Raw genomic sequence first — 26,811 nt, 5'->3', positions numbered from 1 at the left:
GTTGAGAATTCGTGATTGAGATCTTATTTTTCACGGACACTTTTGACAGACAGCTGGTCTCTTATGAATCTAGTAGGAATATAATTGATCGAAGACTTTTATCTATTTATTCACATATTATTTTTATTTTGTTTATTTCGTAACTTTATGGGGACCTGATATGCCAATAAAATATTCCATTTCCCACCAAATGCAAATTCCTACTTTATTTTGTATTCGACTCTGCAAAATATACCGAATACTCTAGTTTTTAAATATTTTTATATTTATTTTTAATGAAAGCACTTATTGTTACTTATTTCATACTTACACTTACTTAAAACTTATAATTTTATCGACATCAGTCAAGTAGGATCGTTAACTTAGACTATGAGGATAAGAGGGCTGTCAGTTACTTTAGTTGCATGGACAAGATCATTTGGGTGCATACTTATTTTAGAATTTAAACTATCGAAGAAAAGTTCTTTTTAAATGTGAACCCTTAAGTGAAGAGTTTAGCCATCAATTACACATTCAAAAGTTGCATAGTACTTATTCCTAATGAATGCGAGTGAAATATTGTTTTCAATATTCCTTAGATCTTAATATATGTGCATAGTATACGATTACCCATTTGATCTTGAATGTAAACACATCTGTCGCTATGGTTGTCATTGGGTATTTGTTATCATCTTCTAATTGATCCCAGGAAAAAGTTGTGTAACACAAGTATACCATTGTATTGGATCTTCACATAAATACACCGTGGTAAGCGCCACCCTTTTCAACTCGTAGATCTCACTTTCGTTCGAATTGCAAGTTTTAAATTAGTTAATACTTTTAATGAAATTAATGAGCTGTTAAGAAAGCTGCAATAAATATTTTTTTTATGTACTCCCATCGTGTCCATTAACCGCTTTCGCCCGCTAACGGGGAAAGTGGGATTTGAATATTATTAATCATTGCCATGCCCACGGGTCATTATCTTGAGGCTGAACTCTTATGCTGTGCTTTTATGACGGGACTATTTTTTTTATAATTGTATTCAAATCCCACACGACGCAGACTTTTCGTATTTTTGATATTAAACCACCGGTCCTTTTAAGCATTACAGTTGGTAATGTTAGTTGCGAAGGTAAAATATACAGTTTTAATAACGTATTCCTGTCGTGCTGTCACGTTGTGATTTGATGAAAAATAGGTATCATGTTCTAATTGATTTATGCAACTAGATAGCTTCCTATTGATAATTTATTTTTAATAATGTGTGGCTTTATTTTATTTAATTACTATCAAATTGTATACTTTAAATTCGGTAAGTTTTCTGTAAATTATTAGGTACCTGATTTAATGTACTTAAATATCTAATTTGAGTGGATGGCTAATAGCTATTAATAAACATCATTATATTTATTACAGAGCAGTTTTTTATTTTTCCTTTCCTGAGAGCAAAGTATGTACAATAAAGCTATGTTCACCGCAAATCCGCCCGCGTTTTTTTATTAAGCTCCACTGGAACCTGTTTGTTTTATTGGCGTAAATAGTCTATATATTATCATATCAATCCATTACCGGCCAACTACAGGGCACAGGTCTCCTTCAACAATGTGAAGGGGTCCATCACGCTGGCCCAGTGCATATTGGTGGACTCTATACACCTTTAAGAACATTATGGCATCATGCATCCTCAGGCATGCAGGTTTCCTCACGATGTTTTCCTTCACCGTTGAAGCTGGTGATATTTTGTGTGCCTAAAAACGCACATGACTTAGAAAAGTCGAAGAGGTACGTGCCGGGATTCGAACGCCTTCTCGAAAGTAATCAATAAAAAAAAATATTTGTGTGAAGAGTTTATTCTTGGCCCATTTTTCAACAATATATTTTTGTAATACAGGAAAAAAAAACAAAACATACATAGTAATATAGACTATTTGTCAGAAATTTATCTATTATGGTTATTTAGCACATCTTTTTGGTCTCGCTACAAAATAAATAATCATCTTCATTTGAAAAACTTTGTTATCACCATTCACAAATAATTCAAAGTATTGGTTAATACCTTATTCATCATTACTATTTTATATTTTGATAATCGTGTGTTACAATTAGCGAAAGGAGAAGCGAATATGACCCTCAAGTAAGGGAACACAATTCCAACAAAAAAATGTCTCCATAAAACTATCACAAAGTAATTCGTAGACATATCTGTCGTAAGTTATCCTATAAACAGTGCTTTTTAAAATTCGCCTCAACTCGTAAATCTCTATACAATTCCAGAGATAAATAGTTTAATAGATTAAAAAAAGTTTCAATTTACTGATGTGCCAAATACATATATTAATATATAAAAGGGATTGATTTATATGTATAATAGAGCATGATTTGTTGAAACTATTACATTTTTACAAAAATATCTATGATATGCTGACTTTTAAATTTATGGCCTGGTTAGGAGATGAATGTAAAACTAATGTGGCAAAGTTCCGAGTTAATCTTTTTTATATAAGCCCAAAACACTTTGTACCAATGAATTATCACTGTCAAGATAAACAATAAGTATTATGTCATTCGTAGCAAGGTTCACATGTCTTTTTATAGATCTAAAGCTAATTGGAAGACAAAATTATTAAACATATTTTTTTATCTCTTTGCACACATCTTACCAGGCAAGTGCATAATGAAATATATCACAGATACAGATATTTGAATGTTAAAATGTGTCACTATAGGAAATTATTTCCCATTTCGTTTAAAGAAAGAGTAACTGAAAATTTTCAACAGTGCATTATTAATTTTAAAAAAAAACATTTCATCTCAAATTTGTGTTGACTGTGACCAAATCATATAACTCTTCACAAGATATCCCAAATATCTAAGACCCCCAAAGAGCTCAACATTTTATGCTAAATTGAACACAAATGCTCTTTATCTTTTACACCCCTAAGCAGAGCAATGTTCACAATACAAGCCGTAACAAAATGATTTCATTGCTCCACTTTGTTAAATTAGTCACAGTTCCATATTATGACCAGCTGAGACCCTAGCGTGAGTTTTCAAGTGACCAAATGTGACAGCAACATTACATACTGTATCAAATTAGTATGGAGTCGTCAAACCATGACCTCCAATATAAAACGCCAGGTTAACACTAACACTGTTGTGACATTAGTTTCCTTAAAAACTTACCTGGGATCTGGACTATCCTTTTTCACAATTCTGGTGGGTTGACATTGTTTTATAAATACCTATTTTAAGCATTCATGCTCAAAAAGGAACCATGATGATTAATTATCTTTGGATGGTTGAACAACCCCACTATGTGGTACCCAAAGTTTAATTTTCATTTAACTTTTTCTTGTACTGTGACTCCTGCCGCTTCAAAAACAAAAAAAAAACGAAGTTACTGAAAATCAGGTTAAGACAACATTTGACTTTGCTTGAGAAATATTAAAAGAGGTCACTTTAGTATATATTTTTTTTTTCATTTCGATAAGACCTACTTACTTAAAACCTTTAAGTTGCCATTTAATTGCTTTAACCTGATTTCAATATAGGACGGCTTGGTATTAAAATTAATATTGTTTCAAGCGGCCAGAAACAACACCATTTATGCTGATTTGCCAATAATATCGATTTCTTTCAATATGTTCAACTTGAACTAGACTTTCTGCCTACCCAATATACAGACTAATGTTAATGTTAAGTTTTGAGGAAAAGTAAACCAGCGCTAGCTCAAGTTATTTACATGGGTAGGGTTCGCAAAGTTGCACATTTCAAAAGTCTACCACAATTTATGTTAAGATCACTGACAAATTTAGATAGACTCTCACAAGTAGGATACTCAAGATAAATATTTTACTTTTTTAACAATCTTAGGAAACCACGCACAGAATCCAATATGGACAAAGAACGCAAGGTGCCTTTCGCAAGTCCCGATGTTTATTATATACACTTTAAAAAATTAACCCTTTTCAGGTTCAAGTCTTATATCACGATAAACTATATACACTCACATTTTGTTATAATAAATTCATTACACTTTTTACAAATAAGTTTTTGTTTTTGTGTTATTTTATCCTAGTTCCATTCACCAGTGAGCAGCGACGCGAGACGAGGCACTGCGTTACTTGTCGCCATCGTCATCGTCGGCGCGCGACACATATAGCGCAGGGTCGATGACCTTCGGGATCGGCTTGATCTCAGTGCCCAGCTCCTGCTCAATGCGGTGCAGCGCGAAGCGGTCCTCGTACGTAATCAGATTGATGGCAATTCCAAGGTGCCCAAAACGGCCCGAGCGCCCGATTCGGTGCAGATATGTCTCGGCCATGCGCGGGAAGTCGAAGTTTATGACCACGTTGACGGCCTGCACGTCGATACCGCGCGTGAACAGGTCGGAGCACACGAGGTTGCGGCACAAGCCGGCGCGGAAGTCGTGGAACACGCGGTTGCGGTGCGCCTGCGCCATGCGCGCATGTATGTAGTAGCAGCAGTAACCCAATTCCGTTATTTTCTTAGCCAGAAGCTCTACCCGTTGGGTTGAGTTGCAGAATATAATGGACTGATTGATTTGCAACTGAAACAAAAAAGTAATTTAATAAATTTAACATTAGTAATTTAGATGTGACTGACGCACAATCATCACCTCAGATACATAGAAAGTTTTTAATCAGGCTGCACTCAAAAAGGAACAATTTGCTGTAACTTTGCTGACGAAATGCCAGGAGGAGTCTCATCTAATTGCCTTGGCTACAGCAATTGTCGATTTTAGAGACAGCATTATATCTTTTTTACTAATCTGCATTAATTTCTTTATTGCTTTTTGCAGTGGCCCATAACTGGTCAGAACTCTGCTTAAAGTCCTTTCCCTTCTAAAGTCTTCATCAAATCATCCTTTAGCCAAGTATTACTAAGAACTAGTTTATGTGGATAGCAAAGGATTGGTGATAATAAAAGAACTTATCTGCATAAAATAAATAAATTAAAAGTTATTGTGCACAAACACTGATAAAATTTCTGTATGTATATTTAACAAGTTTATTGGGTTATCAAACAAATTATCAAAGTCTTAAAATATAAATATGTTTTAAAGTTATATCTTATCATATTTTATGTTGCCAGTCTCAGAAAAACAATGATAGCTTGTGATTGGTAAATAATAAAGCGTGATAGTAATATACTATATTAAAAAAAAAAAAAAAAAATATACTATATTGTATTACAAGAAATGGTCATAAATTAGTGACATCTGCATATCGTCTGCAAAAGGTGCAGTAGTCATTTGTGGGATTGAGTATACGCTTTTATAATATGATTCCTAAGGTAATTTTGGACCTACCAATGCATAAGTTTAAAGAATGTGTTAAAACACATTTATTACAGTGTGGTTATATTGGTTATGGTTCGTATACAATTGATGAGTTTCTTAATGACAAGGTTGCTTGGAAGCATCCGGCTCTGCTTTCATCTCTCACAAGATAGAAAAATGAATGTTAAAATGTAAATTTTTGATGTTGGAAAAGAGCAACTGTTGCGTTTCTTGCCGGCTTCTTCTCGGTAGAATCTGCCTTCCGAACCGGTGGTAGAGTCACTACACATGGACAGACTCGACGTTTCAAAAGTGCTTGTTTAGGCCTACTTGAAATAAATGAATTTTGAATTTTATAAGACATACTTTTACCACCTCTGTAAGAAACTTAGGGGTCATAACACATAGGTGGGTCTGAACCAGTCATCCATCCCTCAATCTATAATCAGAAACATTTTGATAGCTTAATGCTTCTAGTTGGACGGGCACTAGAAGATACTCCACTGAGTATTAGCTAAGTTTATTATAGAGAAGTAATATCCAGCCCCCCGAATTTGAGACTAAGCATATTGCACCATTTTAAATGCAAGCTGGCCATTTTTGTCACCCCAGAACTCACACCTTCCAACACGTTGACTGCTGCCTAACATTAACAAATACGGTACACGAGTGCGGCAGGATTACACGCTAGGCGTGTTTTCAGCACTGGTGAAGCGTATTCGAAACAGGCGCTACGAGCATGCGGCCCCACACGCCTGGCGTGTTTAAATACCTACTTACATACGAATGCGGATTGCCGACAAAGAAGCGAATTTGAAAATAATATGCATTTTAAATATAATAATCCTTCCAGTAAATATACAGAACCATTGTTAAATTTACTTTTAAATTCGAAACAATAGTAACTCATTCCTGGTACCGCTGGCCGCACCGATAACGTTTATTTAAGACGATAAGAAAAAATAAGGATGCGGATGCATCGTTTTGTAATTCTGTCGGTATAATGGAATGCAAACCGATATTTATAAAATATTTTATTGACGATACCGATACCAATGAAAATAGTGCAGGCGAACTCAGGCGTACAAATATTAAAAAATATACAAATAGACGTCAAACTTATGTTGCGGATACCTTTATTGCAGAAAAACATTGTATAGTATGCTAAAATATAGGACGACGATCCTATATCGATATCAATATCTATTTCGCGTCCCTATAAAATATTTAAAAACAATGCAATTATCTAGGTGGGTATTATTTAGTGATCGATGGTATTATACTATTGTTGCAAATATTTGGTCGAAAACATGTTTTTTATATGAACTTGTTAGTTATACGTGTGATGGTCGATACTCTCGATGGCATGGGAATTATTAAGAAAAACACTCATGTATAATGATTAGATAACTCACAAAACAACGAATTTTAAGTAGGTATACTGTCTAATATATAATAAAACGTAATTGCGTTACAGTTAAACTAATATTTAATAAAACGTACTTGCGGTAACATATAACACACTTGTTGCGTAAAGGCCGCTCTAACAGTATATTTAAACAACACAGCGTTTGTGTTTGCCGCACTCGCAGAACGCCGGAAAAACACGCCTAGCGTGTTCGGCCGCATCCTTGTAGGTACATTTATTTTAACACGCCTAGCGTGTTCGAGCCGCACACGCGTTACGTAGTTTTCAAACACAAACGTTGTGTTTTCAGCAGCCAACGTGTTAAGGTATTCTCCTCCAAAGAGGGAAGAAGTAGAAATATTATCTCAGACTGGTAGAATGTACTGGGTTCTCTTTAATGTTACAAAATAAAAAAAAAAACATCTTATAAATAAATTATTATTATTATTATTACGAAAATTTGGCTTGATTAGTTTTATATGTTAGATTTATTTATTACTAAGTTATTGAGACTTTTATCAATAACATTCATGTAGATTTTTTTTAGTTTTTTCCACGTGTTTTCATTATCTAAATCTCAGGAACTATAAATTCTACAAACTTGAAATTAGAAAGATATGTTTCTTCTAGGTATTAGTTAAGAAATAGTATTGAGAAATCGCCAACCCCTTTATCAACCCCCTCTAACGGGGGTGAAATAGGGGTTAACGGCTTGTATGAAAGTTTTTTAATTTAGATACGTAAAAATCGCCGTTAATGTTATCGGCTTTAAATAATAAAAAATGTGAAATTATTTTGGAAAGCCCCTAGTTAAGGGTGGTAAAATAGGGGATGACAGTTTTTATTTTATTTTTATTTTTTCTTTAATTGGAAAACCAACAGTTGTAGATACTAACTAGTTAACAGATTGATTGACTTAAAACTAATAACAGGTTTCCACAGATAAGTCTTATATAAACAAGGGTACCTGATAGAACCCAGCAAAAACGCAGCAAACTAAAACAAAGTGTTAAGTTTACCTAGCATGCAACAGTTTATCTACTAAGTTGCGACGTACACTATTCATATTACCATAAAATAAGTCAATTTCGGGGTCATTGTAAACAGAATTAAGAAGGCGAGAGACACGGATTATAAAGTAATTAAATCTATTCTTAGTTTTAGTTAAGGGTACGTGCAGAATCTTTTTATGCCTAGGTAATCGCGAGGGTACAAATAAATCTAACTTAGTAAGTAATTGACCCTCTAACAATGTTAAGTAAGAGACAAACGTCGGCAATGTTTCTACGTGTATGAAGGGGTACAAGGTGTAAATCCGAACATGATATTTCGTAGGAAGTTTTAGGAAGGTGAAATTTGTGCTTAAGGAATCTAATAAATTTCTTTTGAATACTTTCTAATTTATTGATATAAATGTGATACGCAGGATTCCATATTTGGCAAGCATACTCTAGTTGACTACGGACCAGTGAACAGTAGAGGATTTTGATGGTTTTCATTTTTTTGAATGGTTTACTAACACGTATAATAAAACCTAAAGCTTTAAATGCTTTGGTCACAATAGCATCTATATGATAATCAAAAATTAGTTTAGTGTCGAGGAGTACCCCGAGATCTCTTATAATATCAGTTCTGTTAAGGTTTTGATGTTTTAAAATGTAGTCATAGAGAAAAGGTTCCCTTTTCCTAGTAAAAGATATAGAGTTACACTTAAAGACATTAAGATCAAGTTTATTTTGAATGCAGTAATTATCTAATCTAAACAAGTCAGCTTGTAAAAGTTCCGCATCTTTAACATTATTGACTGTACGAAATACCTTCAAGTCATCAGCAAAAAGTAAAAATTTTGAATGTATAAAGCAGAGATCGATATCATGAATAAAAATAGTGAATAAAAAGGGTCCCAACAAGGACCCTTGGGGCACACCCGACGGTACTGCCATCCAATTTGATTTAAAACCATTTAACACAACTGTTTGAAGTCTGTTATTAATATAAGAAGAAAACCAGCGAAACAAATCTCCTCTGATCCCAAGGGAGGCCAGTTTTTTTAGAAGCAAGATGTGGTCAATCCTGTCAAAAGCTTTGCTATAGTCAGTATATACAGCATCAACTTGGTCACGACTATCTAACTTATCAGTAAGAAAATCTAAGAATAGTGCCAAGTTTGTGACCGTAGATCTACTCTTTAAGAAACCATGTTGGTTCTGACTAAATTGCGACTTTAGGACATTATAGCATTGATTATATACAATACGTTCCAAAACTTTGGCCACAAGGCAAAGTTTAGAGATTGGGCGATAATTCTCTACCATATTTCTTGGGCCATTCTTATGAATAGGGGTAATATAAGCAGATTTCCAAAGAGAAGGCATATATCCTTCAGATATAGACCTCCGAAAAAGAATAGAAAGGGGAACTGATAAACTATGCGCACAACTAATCAGAAAAATGGCAGGAATTTCATCTGGGCCAGCTGATTTATTAGGTTTTAAAGATTTTAGGGCTTTTTCTATAACTTGGGGAATGAATTCAATTGTATAAATGTCAGTTGTAATAGAATCTCCTGGCTGCACATGCGAAGATGAAGAAGTTACTTGTTGATAGGTTGAATGAAAGTATGATGAAAAGAGTTCACATATACCTGTTCCAGTGTCAGATTTAGAATGGGAATAAGTCATAGACTTAGGATAGAAGCTAGTTGCACGTTTGGCAATACTACGCTTAACATGTGACCAGAATAATTGAGAATCTTTCGTGAGAGACTCTTCAAGTGAATTAATGTAATATGAGTAACAGTTATCTTCAAGTAGTTTGACTCTGGTTCTTAGTATATTGAATGAAAGCCTGTCTTCTAGGTTTTTAAACGTACGATATTTAACTAAATGTTTGTATTTCTCTTTAATTGCTTTAATAAGTGGAATACTATACCAGGATGGATATTTATTACTTTTATTTTTGATTAAGGGAACAAATCTATCTCGCAGTTCATACAAAATTTTATAGAACGATTTGACAACAGATTCAAGATCCCCGACATGCAATAGAGTATCCCAGTCATAATTCGATAAGGCTTCATTAATCTGAGAAAAGTTACCTCTTTTATATGCATACATAGTTCTAGATGACAATGGAAGTGTCTGGATGGAAAAGAACGGTAAATTGATACAAAGGGCCTTATGGTATGGATCTTCAGGTACTAGAGGGTCATCACAATGTAAAACAGTCACTGAATCATTCGATAAGACTAAGTCCAATATGCGACCGAAGTTATTTTTAATATTGTTAAATTGATTAAGGTTACATAAACTTAATGTATCAATAAAGTTCCTTGAATTATTATCATCTAAATTATAAGCTTGAAGGCCCTCTTCAGTTTCATTCCATCGAATGGAACTCATGTTAAAATCACCTAAAATTAAGAACATATCATTAGGATGTTCATTAGTTAATTTATCAAGATTGATCAAAAAGTTATCCAATTGTTGATCAAATGAATTACCTACTGTAATATAACATGAACACCAAAGTTACCTATTTTACTGTAATATAACATGAACACCAAAGTGTGTACTTCTGTCTGTTTGTAGACATCTAGCATATAAACTTTTGAGCTGATCTTGAGTAATTAATAATAAAGCTTCGTTCTAGCAGAAAGGACATAGGCAGCTTGGGGAATCTTCTCAAGCTTGCCGGAAATTAAGAATTCTACTCGAATTCTAATATCACCTTAAGTCACCCTGAGGTGCACACTACTACTATTTTTTTTTAAGTACGCTTTTATAAATCAAGATGTAAAATATAAACTTGAGCTATGTATTTCTCCTGACTGTGTCCTGACAACATATAAATAATGGAACTGATTTTGAGGTTATGCTGGAGATAGGTACATCTCTCTTAATTTCAGGGCAAATCTAAATTTCATCGAGACAAAGTCGCAGGCAACAGCTAATACAATATATGGTAAACTTAGAAACACATTTAGTTATATGTTTACTCAATAAAACTTTCTTCCTTGCAGATATCAAAATGTTAAACGTAAAGTTGACTTTTAAAAAATTTGGTTTCCTAATAATTGATCAAGGGGTGTGTGTGGCTGGACTGATGGACAATAATAACTCACTTTTTTCTTTACAGTATCATATTATACCAATACTTTGATAACATAATATTGATAATTTAGGTATACGTTTATAGAATTTATATTTGTTATATACACAATCACCTCATCATCATCATCGTTACTATACAATTTATTACTTTGAACTGCTGTACAAAAATTAGATTATTTTACCATTGTTTACTGTAAGACTGCTATTTTATAAAGAAAATTTTTGGTAGTGTTTACCCATTATAATGTTTAATAAATTGCTTATTATTTCAACCTAAGGGCGATGATACTTATTTTATTATTCCCTTCAGAAACTGTGACTAGAACTAGTAGGACTAATAACATCATGCAGGCAGTATATTAGATATTGAGTATTGTAAAATAGGAGTAAAAATAATAAAAAGCATAGATATGAAATATACCTTTGAAAAGAGTGTATTTAGGCAATGCACTTTCTGTCTCTCCTGCACAAATGCGTAGTACTGTGTAACACCCTTCAGTGTAAGCTCTTCCATGAGGTTAATCTCATAAGGTTCTTTTAAATGTTTCTCCATAAACTGTTTCACACTCAATGGGAAAGTGGCAGAGAATAGAAGAATCTGGCGCTCTTTTGGTAGTCTGTAATCAAATATTTTCATCAAAAAAGAAATCTTAAACAACAACATATAACTTTTTAACGCCAAAATCACTTTGTTTTATTAATTGTGCAAACCTGTGCTTTATTTTATTTCTAAACATATTGAGGTTTAAATATTAAGAAAGTTTTAAAAAATAGATTAGATATATAGTATTTTAATTACTCAATTTCTTTTTATTTTCAGATTATTATTTAATATTTTGTAATGTTGTGCCCTTGGGTTTGAGGGCCTGGTTCAAGATCCCAATCAAACTTTAGTGATAATAACTGGCACCATTAAACCTAGGATCTTACAAATAAAGATGTTTTGTCACATTTAAAATGAAACAACCTTTTAAATGACAGTTTGACAAAACACTGAGTAACTATTTAAAAATTACTTTACATTTATTTGTAAGGCCTTTAATGTGGACCATTAGACTAATAAGATTAAACTTACCGTGATATAACTGTGTCCAGCATGCCCTTAAAGTCCTGAGAAAGAAGTTTGTCTGCTTCATCAAGAACCAGCATCCGGCACTGGTCCATCTTTGCTACTTGTTTATCCATGAGATCAATTATACGTCCTGGTGTTGCAATTATAACTTGGACTAGAACAATAAAACAGTTTTAAGAAAAATATTTTAGAATTAGTGTTGTCTATTTATTTTTTGTTACGCAAATGTATGCATATATATTTTAGCAAAAATTTTCTCAATTCAGAGTTGGTTTTATCACTTATCAACAAGTGAAGGGGAATCCAAACATTATCATCATGTTATTCATTCATACATTATTATGTGATTAGCATCAAATAAGATTGGCTAAAAGTTCCTCCGTGTGTGCTTTAAAAAATAATAAAAAACTATTCCACACACTAATTCTATAATAGAAATCCATCCATAAGTGCGAAAACAATAGTCGTAGATTATATGCTTAAAGTATGCCTTTACCTTGGTTTCATCAAATAATATGTCAACACTTACCATTTTGGTAAATACGCATTATGTCATCTCGCAAATTTGTGCCTCCCGTAGTGACCATAACACGAATGTCTGTGTGCTTGGCAAGCTCAATGCATATTTGTGATGTTTGTAACGCCAACTCTCTAGTCGGTACCACAATTAAAGCTTGTATAACATCTTTTTTAGGATCAACCTTAAAGAAATAAAAACATAAGAGATGTGTTCTTTTGTACAACATGGTAATAATTAAATTAAATAATAATTCAGAATTGGTATTATCACTTATCAACAAGTGAAGGGGAATCCAAACATTATCATCATGTTATTTATATGTACCCATGTTAACTATATGTGCTCCCATAGTATAAAGGCAACCTAGACCAATTATTCAATCGCAAACAGTAGTCGTTAGTTTTTAGTTTATAAATGCAATTTATTTCACTACTACTAACCTAACTATATTACAAGTTACAATGTACTTAAATATGTATTTTTCGAAAAATAAAATAAATGTTTATATGGAATAGATTCCTAGTGTGCAGTATCTACAGAATCTCTAAAACAGTTCAAACAGAAAGAGTAGAATAATAGATATTGGCACTTAGACAAAGTAGCAGAATGTATCTGTTATCTATGGGGCATGCTGTAAATACATTGAAGCCGCGGGTAATAATCTTAATGGAAAACCTACAAATCAGGTTTTAGTACCTTCTTTCTTACAGAAACATACCTGTTCTAAGACTGGAATACAATAAGCGCCTGTCTTGCCAGTTCCATTCTTGGCTCTTGCTAGTACATCTTTACCACTAAGTGCTATAGGAATAGAAGCCTCTTGAATAGGGGATGGCTTTTCCCATCCCTTTTCAAAAATTCCCATCAATATTTCTCTTTTAAGACAAAATTCTTCAAACTCATTACCTCTTGTGTCAGTGACATCCTAAATTGAAAGTAAATAAATTAATGGTACCCATAAGTTTATAATACAGAACATAAGTGTTGAGTAAGCATAGTCAGTTGAACAGTGTTCCAACTCTGCCCTTCTTGACTACACAATGACTAAAATAAATTACATTTAAAATTTTGCACAGTACAATATCTGCACTAAAGTTATTTTTTAATTATAGATATTTTAGACCCCTTAAAATTGGGTACTGCAGTCTTGTGCCCATAGATTAAAGCAGCCATCAAGATAGCTGGACACTATTATATTTCTATTATTGTAAGTAGGTACTTCATAAACTTACACTGGTTTTCATCCTTCTGTCTTTGGGGGGTAGTTTTAATTTCGCTTTCCACCCAATGTCGTCTACAGTTTTATCATTTACATCTCTGCAAGGGAAAAATTATAATTAGGAGAAAGTCGATACACCACAACAAAGGACACATAGTAGCACTTACCCTTTTTGATTGCTCATGTTTCCGACGTGATTACTCGCACTAATTCTATTTTCCGTCATCATTTTTGCCGAAATTGCCCACTAGGGGTGACTAAAATTAGAAACTTATCACAAGTAGGTATTTTTTAAGTCCAACACTAAACAAATTTCACAATAAGTCACTTTTAAATACATAAGCTACGTTAAAGTTTATCACGTTCACCAACTTAGCAGAGAATTTCTGAAACAGAACAACAAAGAACAGTTAAATAATTTAATCAATTCCCAATAGCATATATGTATGTATACCCGAAGGAGATTACAAGACGCGTCAACAAGCAATATAAACTTACTATACACAGATATATTTTGCACTAGAAAGCAAAATAATTACCAATGTAACTGTAATGGTTTACCGTAACTAAAACTCCTAACGCTAGGCTGGAAACGTTATAATTATATATAAATAATACAAATCAGAAACAAGCTATCGATTAAGATGATTAGAAAAGATGAAATTTACAAACGAATTTATATTTTTAATATGGCCGACCTACAGTATACTTGAATGGAGACATTATACAATATCTAGGATTTACGTTTGTACTTAGATACTAGACTAATTAATAATTTAAGGTTTAATTGATATCTTAGCTAAATAAAAACAGGAAATTCACCTTGATAAAACTTTAAAAAAGACGACGACACTCGATACTCGAAGACGACATCACAAAAGTAAGCAGCGGTGTTGCCATATCCATTGTCATAATTTACAAAACACTATTTATTTTGTTTTGTTTTAGTAGTTTATTGTAAATCAAAACAATGTTTACCGATGTGATTTTAATATTATTGTAGTGGTATCAAATTTTATTATATTTTTAATATATTAGAATTAAAATATTTTATCAAATACATATTATTGAGGTACTTAGGTAAAATTCATTTTGCCATTTTACACCGACCTTAAAAAAAGGAGGAGGTTCTCAATTTGATTGTATACAACGTGTATTTAAAATTTTTAAAATGACTTCACAGGTTTAATTGGTAATTGTGAAACCTAAACGCTAATAGCTGTTGAGTAAACTGCTGCCATAATGATAGTTATTACTGAAAGAAATCATATACAGCCATAACATCATATGCAAAATCAAAATCAAGTGATCAAGTCACTAATCGAATATAAGAAATATAACACACATATGCACACTATAATGCCGTGAAAGCCCAGTGGTTCAGACCTCTCGTAAGTATGTCTCAGGTTCAAATTCCGGACACAGCTCGGACTTAGAGTTATGTGCACTTTAAGAAACTAAAATATTACTGGCGTATCGGCAAAGGAAAATATTTTGAGGAAACTTGTATGCCCGCGGGTTCCCCAAAATGTTCTCAAAGGTTTGTAAAGCCCGCAAACCCGAACTTACCCAGAGCATATGACCAAACCACTCTTATTCAGAGGAGAACTGTACAATGGGTTATAAAAGGGGTTGAAGCCTATACAGCACAACTGGTACAGTTCAACATTCACAGATGTTCGCCCTCGATTCACAGTGTAGCGTTACGAACCCTTGGACAGGATAAAACACCAACCAATCAATCAGGATAGTAATAGACACCCAAAAATTTCGTTACCTCAAAAAATAATAATTATGATACATATCGTAACATCAATGTCTTTTTTGCAACTTCTCCGTACGTAAGATTAATCTCCTAATCTGTGTTCATATATTTATCAAAGTACAATTGTTTTTTGTCGGAGTCATTGATATTTATGGATATATTTTGTCATTTTGATGTGTTACATAGCCGTACGGTGATATACCTCTGCCTTTTCCTTATGAAAAAGAAAAGAAAAAAAAATATGTGTGACTTATGTCATTCATATTGATGTCTGTGTTATTGTGACAAACCAAAAGCCGTAAACAAGAATTGATATTTAATTCATATTTAATTGATATTTAATTGATATTTAATTGATATTTAATTGATATTTAATTGACTGATGTTGTTATTTGGTTAGGAAGTTATAACTTAAATTGTTTGTAATACCTTTAGCCTTTTTTTGACTTTACGTAATAATCATAATAAATCCTGTAAGATGTAAGTTAGAGAACATTTATTTCTTTACGTACGCACCCTGAGAGATTCCATTAGAATAGAAAAAGTAGGAATCTTTTCCAATTTATCATCAACTGATGGTCATCCAACGATGGACATGGGTCTTTTTAAGGATAACCACAATCCATTAATTTGTGTTGCTTGTACCCAGCGATTTGCTTCATGGTTTATGTCGTCTGTCCACCTAGTGCAAGGGGTCTACTAACACCGCGCATTTTTCGGTGTGGGATTGCCACTTCATCACATCGGTATTACAATATCCATCATTCCTCCGGACTACTTGACCCGCCACCTAACTAACACTAACATTCAACTATCATGCTAACCATAAATGTCAACATTCCGGAATTTATCACTCCAAGCATAGTTTTCTTAGTGAAAACTTAATCTTAGGTGGCCTATAATAAACAGGGTTTCATGCAACTAGGAAGAGATTTTAGAATTAAAGATGAAGCATCCTGTAGAATAGCGTATATTCTAATGTCTTAGAATTTAAAATTGTAAAATTTATATATTTTTTGATTAATTTCCTTTAAAGGACAACTTACTGGAAGTCCCAAGATCGCAAATACTGTGAATTTTGTAAGTGCTGGTTTGCAGACAACAAAGTAGTAAGTATGGCTGAAAAATTATATTTTTAATAATCTTAAATCCATTGAAATTTTAAGGTTAATACAGTGAACATTAGTTTATATATGTCTATATGAATAATAAAGTTGAACAGTTTGTTTGTTTGAACATATATCTTTGGAATTTCCTGTTGGATTTGAATTGCTCTGCGTTTTACTTTTCATTATCAAATTCTTGAGAAAAGTTTTTAAGTTTGATATTGAAGAAAGAAATTATAATATTGATATATATTTTAACAATTGAAATCGGAAAATACATATTTTAGGATTTATACAAATTCTAGTACCACATAGCTTATAACTAAATTTTACATAAATTTCTTTGTTTTTAGTCTATATCTTTCCATGAAAATGGGAAAAGGCATAAAGAAAATGTTAAAAAACACATATCCAAGCTTAGCAAGAAAAGTGCAAAGGATTTCAAAAAACAGGAGAAGATGGAAGATGACATGAAGAAGATGGAAGCAGCAGCTATGAGTGCTTACTTGAAGGATGTTCAAAACAATGCTGATCTTACCTCTCAAGTAATTTACTTTTGAACTAAATATTTTCACTATGATCTCAACACAAAATCTTTAAAAATATGCTTTCTTTATAAATAAGAAAAGTAGTTCATGAGTTGACTTTAAAATTTAATCAATTTTGTGTTTCCTTGACAGAGTGATTTTATATACTTTTGATCCTGAACTTTGCACCATAACAGGAAAAAATATTAGACTAAGCCGTAGCGTAGTATGGCAAGTCTTAACCAGTAAACTATTGACCAAAAATAAAATGTATCGAAATAGTTGATTCATATTTCTTCTTGTCCTTATTCCATACGGGGTCAGCACACTGTACATTCAAATCATGTTTCATAAATTTAATTTTTTTACAGATTTATTTTAGTATTTTATCTAGAAATCCTTTTATAAAACTATTTGAATTTTGAAATTAAATGAAGCTGAACTGGCATAATTTGTTCTATGAAATCATTCAGTACCTATAGTGATAAAAATATATAATGGTACCAAATAATTTGTAACAAAATGGGCTAAAAATATTGAATATGCATTACGATTTACTTACTTACAGACTAAAATGATTGGGAAACAATGCTGAATAAATTTTCATTCAAAATCATTTAAAGTATCAATCTATTTGAGATTCTTTGTAAGAAGTTTTATAAGTTTATATTAGTTTTGTATTAGTCACACCACAGTACATTATGCAAAAAGTGTTCTAATAGACTCACATCATGTTGAATATACTTAAAAGCAGGATTCATTAACAAATTGCACTTGAAATGCAATTGTATAAATTGTCTACTGCACAGAAGAAGCAGTGCTGAGCGCTAGGGAAGTGGGAGAGGTTGATCCCTGGTGTAGGTTGAAAACTTGGCAATTTATAACTCCTGTGCTGTCTCTGGTCTGTGGAAGCTTTAGACGTTACCACCCTACCGAAAAAGACGTGCCACGCTGCCAACATACAGCGTAGAAACATATTTGGGGTATTTGTTAAACATAACTGCCAAACAGCTAACTGATCAGTCCGCTACCTTCTTTGACTGCATAATCACTTACCACGAGGTGGGATTGCACTGAAGGGCTATATTGTTGTGGAACTGAAAAAAAATTGCATTGCACGTGACCATGAGGCATGCTTTTTTGTGCTTGGAGCCGGCGTTCATCGATTTATAAGACGGTTGTTGACGATGTTTTTTTTATGAGACACAACATACATTCTATTTCACAGAGTATCAATGAGTTGCTGGCCAATTCTGGAAGTACTAGTAAAGATATTGTAGTGGCTTGTGACACTATTATAAAAGAAACTCCTGTTTGGCAAGAAATCAAAAGTGATGATGGCAACATTTACTACTGGAACACCGAAACAAATGGTAAGATGTTTTTCTGTATTTTTTTGGCGTTTTTTTTTTTAATATCAGCATCTTTATAACGAAAACTAACATAGGGTTGTTGAATATAGTATAATAAGTTATAACGTTCTACTAACTTATTCAATAAACAGGAATAACGAATTATTTTTCCCCACGACTTTGTTAATGTCAACATCTTATTTATTTTTTCATACAGCCTTGTCTTCTTTTAGCCTGATCGTCTTCTTCTTGTATTGCAAATACAAGCGTTTATCCATTATTCTACAGAATATACCCCGACCGACCGCGTCACGTCGTCCAACCTCGCTAGTATGGAACGTAACGTGCCTATATAGCCATATGCAAAAATGACTTTTCATCGAAATAACTTGAATATCTATAACACACTTTTAATCCCCTTTGGAAATGTGAAATTTAAAAAGTTATATACCCATCCCTGAGTATTGTGCTATCAAATGCAAAATAGATTCAGAAAATAGATTCATACATTCAGTTTTGATTCGTAGTTCCAGAGATTAACGCGCGCGATAAAAATCAAAGAAACAGAAAAATCCTGTTCAGTTTTATTATTAGTATTAATAATTCTGTTAATATTAATTCTTTGGTTTGAATAAAGTATTATGTACTTACTGTTGTTTCAGAGACAACGTGGGATCCTCCAGATAATTATTTATCTTTGGCACAACAAGAAAAAAAGAAACTAAAAGAGAAAGAAGAACAAAAAAGGGATAAGATACTAAAGTAATATCATACTCATAGTAATACCATATCTAATAAGCCAGACATTGACCCACTAAGCTTTTCCCATGCGGGATGGCGGGCCTACGATTATTATCACATATTACTGCTATAGAGCAAGGATCAGACTAAAAACAATTGTGGTGTATATAAAGCATCATCATCATCATATCAACCCATTACCCGTCCACTACAGAGAATGGGTCTCCTCCCCCATAAAATAAAGAATAAACAGAAGAACAAGAATTGTAGGCATGCAAAGGCGGCCTTATTGCTGCAAGCAATCTCTTACAGGCAACCTCATCATATATTTGAACCATTTATTTGCTGTGTGCTTTTTAGATTTTATTGTTCGGCTTCGAACTTTAAATTTAATTAATATGAATTTCAGGAAAGAGAAAGAGAAAGAAGCAATTATTGAAGTGAAAGCTCACATGGCGCGAGAGAGCATGAGAGAGTTTGCGGTAGAGAAAGAAAAACCAATCCCTTACACAGTGCCTTTCGGACCAGCACCTTTGGTCAAGCCATTTGGAACATGGAAACCGGTTGTCAAAGAGTACGTTTGTTTAACTGTTTAACTAGCTATTGCCCGCGGTTTTCTCCGCGTCTGTTATTGTTTTTTTGAGAGATTGTGTGTGGAGCAGTTTATTTGAGAGATGGTGTGTGGTAGTAGCACCAGCAAAAAAGAGTCGATAGCACTGGGTAAGCAATGTTAACTGGAGTCAGTAAATGGATGGAACGACTTTGGAGGTTTGAAGGTGAAGTTAGTGTATGTCGGTCACTAACGAGTAGTAATTGTTAAATTATGACACAACATCGTGCTCCAAGTCGACTTAATTAAAGATATATTTGACGGCCGATTGGAGTAGTGGGCAGCGACCGTTTTTTCTTAGTCCAAGGCCGTGGGTTCGATTCCCACAACTGGAAAATGTTTGTGTGATGAACAGGAATATTTTTCAGTGCCTGGGTGTTTATATTTATTTTATAAGTATTTATGTATTTGTCAATTAATATTTTGTCTTAGTTTATTTACTTATTTTATTTTATTTAGGGCGTGAATTAAGAACAAACAGACAAACACACTTTCTCATCCTATAAAATTGGTAAAGATTGGTATACAAATCTGGTTAGGAGAGTGTTCTATGCCAATGTAATTTTACAGTATATCTCTTCTCTTGGGGCCTCGGGGCCGTGACTATATATTCCAGCTTTACTTATGAAGGCTCGCCAGACGGTAAGATCCTGAACCTTTCTGAATACTGTCATAGGTACAGTGCAGTGACAGTAGGTGTATATGATAGTGAAAAAGGCTAAAAGCTTATATAGCCTTTCCCAAGAATTGGGATATCAAATCCATAAAAGATTTGAAACTCGACTGGTTCCAAAGATTAGCGAATTCAAACAAAAAACAAACTCATTATTAGGAAAGAAACGCGATGAAATTCATGCACAGACATAGATCAAAATGTAAAATGTAAACGTGATATATATTTGCATAACTGAAAATGTCCTATGTGTATGGGTTCCTTTAAATCAACGGGGGATATGTCACATCTAGGCAAACACACTCCACTTTAGGCTACACCATCATTTTCCATCACCTCTTCTTGCAGCCAAGCACTGGCGTCTATCATCTATAGATTAATTTCTCCTAACATTCCCATCTTATTTACGGCTGGCAACAATTTCAAAGTATATATTTCCAATAAATTTATTCTTCTTTTTCTTTAAATTTTATTTTTGAATTGGTTTATTTGGATAAGATTTAATTTAGTTTTTTTTTTAATTAATTTATTTTCAAAATTACAGAATCTATAATATAATAATTGTTTTATGAATATAACCTAAAATAAACTATTTAAAACTAAATAAAATCTAAAACGTCCTCGAAACCACCGCAGCATTGCCCCTTTGGATGGCCAAACTAATTAGTTGGCCTAGGTAACTGCCCGCTCTAGGATCACCGGTAGACTCGATTTATTTTTGACATGTATTTATTTTAATTGCATTTAATTTTATTTCGTAACTTAAATTTTATGGGTTAAGCCTGAAATAATAATAATTATTATTATAGGCCCGAAAAAGTTATCGACTTGCAATTGCCAAAAACGAAGAAAGAAATAATTCCACCCCCGGTTGTAATGGAGCCAGAGAAAGTTGTGTTCAAGGAGAAGCGAATGGAATCCCTCGGCGACGGACCCGTGGAGTTTAAGAAGAGAAAGTTTAATAATCCTAAACGAAATATGAGACAAAAAGTAGATGATGATTAATTAATGAATATATATTTTTTATGAATTATGCGCTTTTTTTATTCGATAAGTACCATTTACTTAAACCTATTCCATTTATATCCTTAAATCTTATTATATATATATATATACATATAGTATTTATGTATATATATGTTCATTTATATGCACCACCTACCTCTTTTCTTGATCTGTGTTTTACGCCATTGGTTGCCTGGAACAGATCGCTATGTATAAGGATGCCAAATTATATACTTTTCGTTAAATTTTTATTTACAATTTGTCTACATGTTTACAATATAAGTGTATTCATTCATTCATTCTTCTGTTCTAATAAATGTTGTAGAGCGGTTGCATAGTAACGCAATGTTTTGTCTTCTTTTTGCTTATGTCATATTACTGATGATAAGTAGAGAGCTAAAATTTTATCACATATCAACAGCTTTACCAATTTTATAAGTAACAGGCGATTTTATTGATACAAATTACAGACGTAAGAATAACAGTGATCAGTTCATTGTTTCATTATTTATTTATAATATAACGTTAGTTTTGCATACACTAAAAAAAACATTAATTAATGTAATCGCAGCATTGGCAGACAATTGTAAAAACTGATTTACTGCGCTGGTCGGTCGGCGGAGAGATTTCGGACCTAGGAGATGCGATCTACATAACAAAGACGCACGACGAATTTTAACGGCCGACTGGCGCAGTGGGCAACGACCCTGCTTTCCGAGACCTAGGCCGTGGCAAGTGGGTTCGACTCCCACAACGAGAAAATGTTTGTGTATAAACATGATTGTTTTTCAGCGTCTAGGTGTTTATATAAGTATTTATGTAACAACCCGGTATTTGTATTATAAGTATTTATGTGTATTATATTCATAAAAATATTCAACCGCTATCTTAGTACCCATAACACAAGCCACGCTTACTTTGGGGCTAAATTGCGGATGGCGGTGTATTATCGTAGTATATTTGTAAAGTCTTTCTCACAAAATGAAATTATACACTAACATCAAAATATCTGTTGGTACATACAGTGATCGAAAACCCTATGCACGCTACTGACTACACGACACGAGTCTCCTCAGGATGAGAAGGGTGTAGGCCGTAGCGCACAAGTCTGACCAAGTGAGAATTGGTAGACATCTTTGAGAACATTATGGAGAACTGTCAGGCATGCACGTTTCCTAACAATGTCTTCCTTTACTGTTAAACTCCTTCGCCTTTTGAGACTGCTAAACCAACAGCATAAGTATATAAGTTATCAAGTTAAAACGTCACGTAAGGCGTAACCAAATGCGCTAAAACGCAAGACTCAGGATCTGGAATAAGAAAGCATAAATGATCAACGGATGAACAAATTTGAATTTGAAAAAGTCTAAAAATTGTGTAGGTAAGGCGGGATTTGTTTTTAATTTTGATGTAGGGATTTGTTTTTAGTTTTGTGCTTACATGAGAGCCCTACTATTATAAATGGAAATGTAGGTAGGTACACATTATACTGCACTATATAAATTGAACTCTCTGGCGCTGTGGTGAGTCCTATAAGTGGAGGTCCCTTTTTCGATCTCCGGTTGGGGCAATTTGGAAATTCATAATTTCTAAATTTTTCTCTTTTCTTCTCTGGTGGGAGGTTTCGGCCTTAGCTAGCCTATCACCTTTCGACGGTGACGTGCCGCCAAGCAATGAAGCGTTCCTGTATGAATCCGCGTTGAAACCAATTAGAGGTATGGGTTAAATTTACGATGCACATACCATGCGCATATTTTAGACTGCATATTCAATTCTCCAGCTTGGAGTAAAAATAATTACGTATTAATTTTCAGTTTCAGAGATTATTACGTTTTTCTTTGTAGGTGTAGCATTGCAATACTACTATATTGCAATGCTACACCTGTGCAATGAGGTACCTATTTAAAATACGGCGTGGTGTTAATTGGGCTCAAGAACGCTGGTTGTAACGATAAAATCATTATCATATTAACATAGGTTAGTTTAGTGAACTATTGAGGTTATTATAGCTACATGGTTCAAGAAGATTGGACGGAATACTAATTATCTATAACAACCAATCCCACCTACTTTGTGCTAAGCATTATAAAATGACTTGTACTTCGAGCTTGTATGTGTAATACTTAGGTACTCATCTTTTTTATTTCAACTGCCCTGCTCTCTGATTCTAAGGCTGTGGGTTCGATTCCCATAACTGGAAAATGTATATGTGATGAACAGGAATGTTTTTCAGTGTGGGTGTTTATCTGTACATTATAAGTATTTATGTAGGTATATCTATTATTATTAAAAATAGAAATTTTCATCAGCCATCTTAGTACCCATAACTTTTGGGCTAGATGGCGATGAGTGTATTGTAGAAGTATATTTATTTATTTATTATTATTTACTTAAACTTGATATTAATAACCTTTTAAAAATGAATGCTAACGTTGTAGTCACGATTCCCTGAGCTATTTAAATAGACAATAAATAATGCTATGCGTATCTACCTCAAGTACCTACCTACCTGTACTAGGTACACCTGCCTATGTTCTAAATTATATTATTGCCGATTATGTATACCTACCTACTTAATAAGTGTGTAAAAAGACAGCAGCTTATAAAGCTAAAAACTTAAAGGCTAGATTTAAACGAATCGATATTAAAAGTAATGACTCAATCTAAGTATATAGAGGATTCAATGAAGCAACTTTTAAGGATTTTTAAATCATTTTACGGATACCAAATTGGACGTAAACCTAGACCAAGATTTTCAAAGATACTATTTTAGTAGACTTTCTTAAGATTAAGCCTTATGTAGTGAATATGATTTAAACAAATCTTATCTATACATATAATAAATATTCAAATATAAATGAAGAATGTAGTTGACACTATTATCATTTCACCGCAAATCTTAGGCTACATTATAAATATTTGCTTCCCGTAGGCATTTTTAAAATAAATGGGCACAGGCTTTCTCTCTCGTAGTAGAGAGGGTTTTAAAGCATGGACCCACCATGCTGTTACAATGCGGGTTGTTGGGCTTTATGTGTATAAATACACGGTTCAAGAACGCTGAAAAGATTTTGAAGGGTACTACTTGTACCTATATTGCAAAGCGAAAGATTCCCACGGTAGGTACCTACTTATGTATTTACATAACAAAAGTTTATGATGTTATTGTATAAGTATAGAAAAACGCAAGAATTATTAGACACGGTTGAAGCTAGTGATCTATATTATTAGGTAGATAAACTAGTCACTTGATTAAACAGAGGTTTTTGTTACCATTTGTTCCTTTTTTGTAAGCCCATAAACGCTACAATAAATCTCCTAAAACGCTTACGTAGGTATCTATTGTCACAGTTGTCCGGGTTTAATATAGTGATGATATAGTACTTCTTAACGCTTAATGCGACATTGTGAATAACATTTATGTCCGGTATCATTGAGCGTCGAAGTTCGTGTGGTGATTAGTTTTTCCGAGCACGGACGGGACATTGTTCTTCGCGCACCTATATAAGATTAGGAGAGGTCCCGAGCTGCATTAGAGTCACAGCAGTTGACAACAATCCCGTCTACAGCCGCTAGACTAGGTCTTGTTGTGAATTTAACGGATTTTTTTATCAGCCACCATGTACAAACTGGTAAGATATATAAAATTTATTTATATTTCCTTACAGACACCTATTTCTCAAAATCAAAACTTATACTCCTATAGTCTATCTATACCTACTTACTAATATTAAAAGTGCGCACGATTTCGACTATGTAAACTTACTGTAAAAAAACTTCTCCAACCCACTGCAATTCCTTTATCCTATAGGAGGAGACTGACTTAAATTTAAAACAATTTATTTCAATTCAAACTTATCCCCTATCCTATCCTAGGAATAATCAGATATTTTACTATTTTACCTTAATTCAGATGTAAATGTCTCAAACTTTAAAAGTTAGATTTTATGTTATACCTACATAATACATTCCATCCTTTATTTCACCATTATGGCTACGCGCTTACCTGTTAGCACCGTTCCAACTTCAAGACTTACTATTAAAACTTAAAAGTAATAATTATGTAAATAGTGAATTATTTTAGTAATTATGCTAAAACCGTATAGTGTAAAATCGTAAATAAGTTTAATGAAGGAAATTGTTTGACTGTGCAAAAATCTAGCGCATGCTTAAAGTTTTATCACCTCATTATTTTACTAACAACCCTAAATGCCACCCTCTATGATACAATCCTGCTGGCGTACCCCTCTCACCTATGACTTATGACAGAAGAAGTAGATAGATGGCGTTAATATAGTCCGAGGATGATAATGGGCATCATCAGGCATCCTCTTTCACAAGAGCTTAGATATACTACGTGACTACTGACTCCATATTGAGTTTTTGGGGTAAGTTACGGGTTAAATAGCACTTTTCAAAGCAAGAAGGAAAGGTAAATACCATACGTGTACGCATCCCGTAATCTACTTGGATCAAAGCTGCTTAACTAACGCATCACCATCCTGCATAATGAGGTACCAACAGTTCCATACTTACACTTTTCTTTTTGGTTCCAGTTGTTGCTGATCTTCGCAGCCTCGTTGCTTGTATCCTCGGTGGTCGCGAAACCCCAGGTTCTTTACGACTACGGTTACTACGCTCCGGCCTATGTATCCTCCTACAGCGCTCCTCTAGCGTACACGTATCCTTACGCCTACGCTTACTCTTACCCGTTAGCCTACATCTAGGCAGAGGTATGGGTACCTATAAAATACGTCACTAGTGCTTAAATGGTAACCTTTTAAAATGAGAAGAAACGAGTTCATTAATTTAAATAATTGTGATATTAACCACCATATCTAATCTAAGGTTATAAACATATGTACACCTTAATGTATATTTTATTGTAGTAGTAGATACTTTAATAGATAAAAATGCCAACTTTTTTTATAGAGCACTGACCTGAATATAATGACCACGATCACGATGATGATGGGTCGAAATATCGACATGTTCAAATAATTATCATGTATTTACCTACCATTTACTTTGGAAATGTACGAAACATTAACTCATTGTTATGACAAAGTAGCTTTTATGCCACCGCTGTCCGTATACCAATTGTGGCAAAACGCGATAAAAATAGTGCCTATAGCAGTCTATTGTAGTATAAAAATAGCGCACTAATTGTACTATAATATATATATAAGTATTGTACCAAAAAGGGTTCATTTCTCGGCAAAAGCTCAGTTTTACACATTCGTAAAACTGCTTCCAAAATCCACCACCACACACCAGAGGGAATATATCCTATTGTCAAAAAAAATGTTTTTCTATACCTAATGTTCTATAACTTTTTTATCTATTATTATGATATATGGTCTATGTTCACAACAATGAAATAAATGTTAAATAAAAAAATTATTATACTTTTCATT

At 33.4% G+C, this 26,811-nt stretch overlaps 2 protein-coding genes across 2 annotated transcripts; one reads left to right on the top strand and one right to left on the bottom strand.

Moving 5' to 3' along the window:
- Positions 1 to 2,202: 2,202 nt before the first annotated feature.
- On the bottom strand, positions 2,203 to 14,517 carry LOC120627224 (ATP-dependent RNA helicase me31b). Its single transcript, XM_039895102.1, has 8 exons — positions 14,438 to 14,517; positions 13,783 to 14,001; positions 13,629 to 13,713; positions 13,115 to 13,321; positions 12,406 to 12,577; positions 11,880 to 12,030; positions 11,226 to 11,421; positions 2,203 to 4,552 (listed from the first exon to the last, which is right to left on the bottom strand). The coding sequence occupies exons 2-8, from the start codon at positions 13,842 to 13,844 to the stop codon at positions 4,103 to 4,105; spliced, it is 1,323 nt and encodes a 440-aa protein (XP_039751036.1). The 5' UTR covers positions 13,845 to 14,001; positions 14,438 to 14,517; the 3' UTR covers positions 2,203 to 4,102.
- Positions 14,518 to 15,715: 1,198 nt separating this feature from the next.
- On the top strand, positions 15,716 to 21,422 carry LOC120627625 (WW domain-binding protein 4). Its single transcript, XM_039895635.1, has 7 exons — positions 15,716 to 15,860; positions 16,417 to 16,489; positions 16,840 to 17,031; positions 18,242 to 18,386; positions 19,028 to 19,127; positions 19,516 to 19,680; positions 21,199 to 21,422. Coding segments are annotated over exons 1-7 (873 nt in total). The 5' UTR covers positions 15,716 to 15,858; the 3' UTR covers positions 21,395 to 21,422.
- Positions 21,423 to 26,811: the final 5,389 nt, after the last annotated feature.

The sequence above is a fragment of the Pararge aegeria genome, chromosome 11 (assembly GCF_905163445.1).
Source record: "Pararge aegeria chromosome 11, ilParAegt1.1, whole genome shotgun sequence".
Lineage (NCBI taxonomy): Eukaryota > Metazoa > Arthropoda > Insecta > Lepidoptera > Nymphalidae > Pararge > Pararge aegeria.
This window is presented reverse-complemented; position numbering and strand designations above follow the sequence as displayed.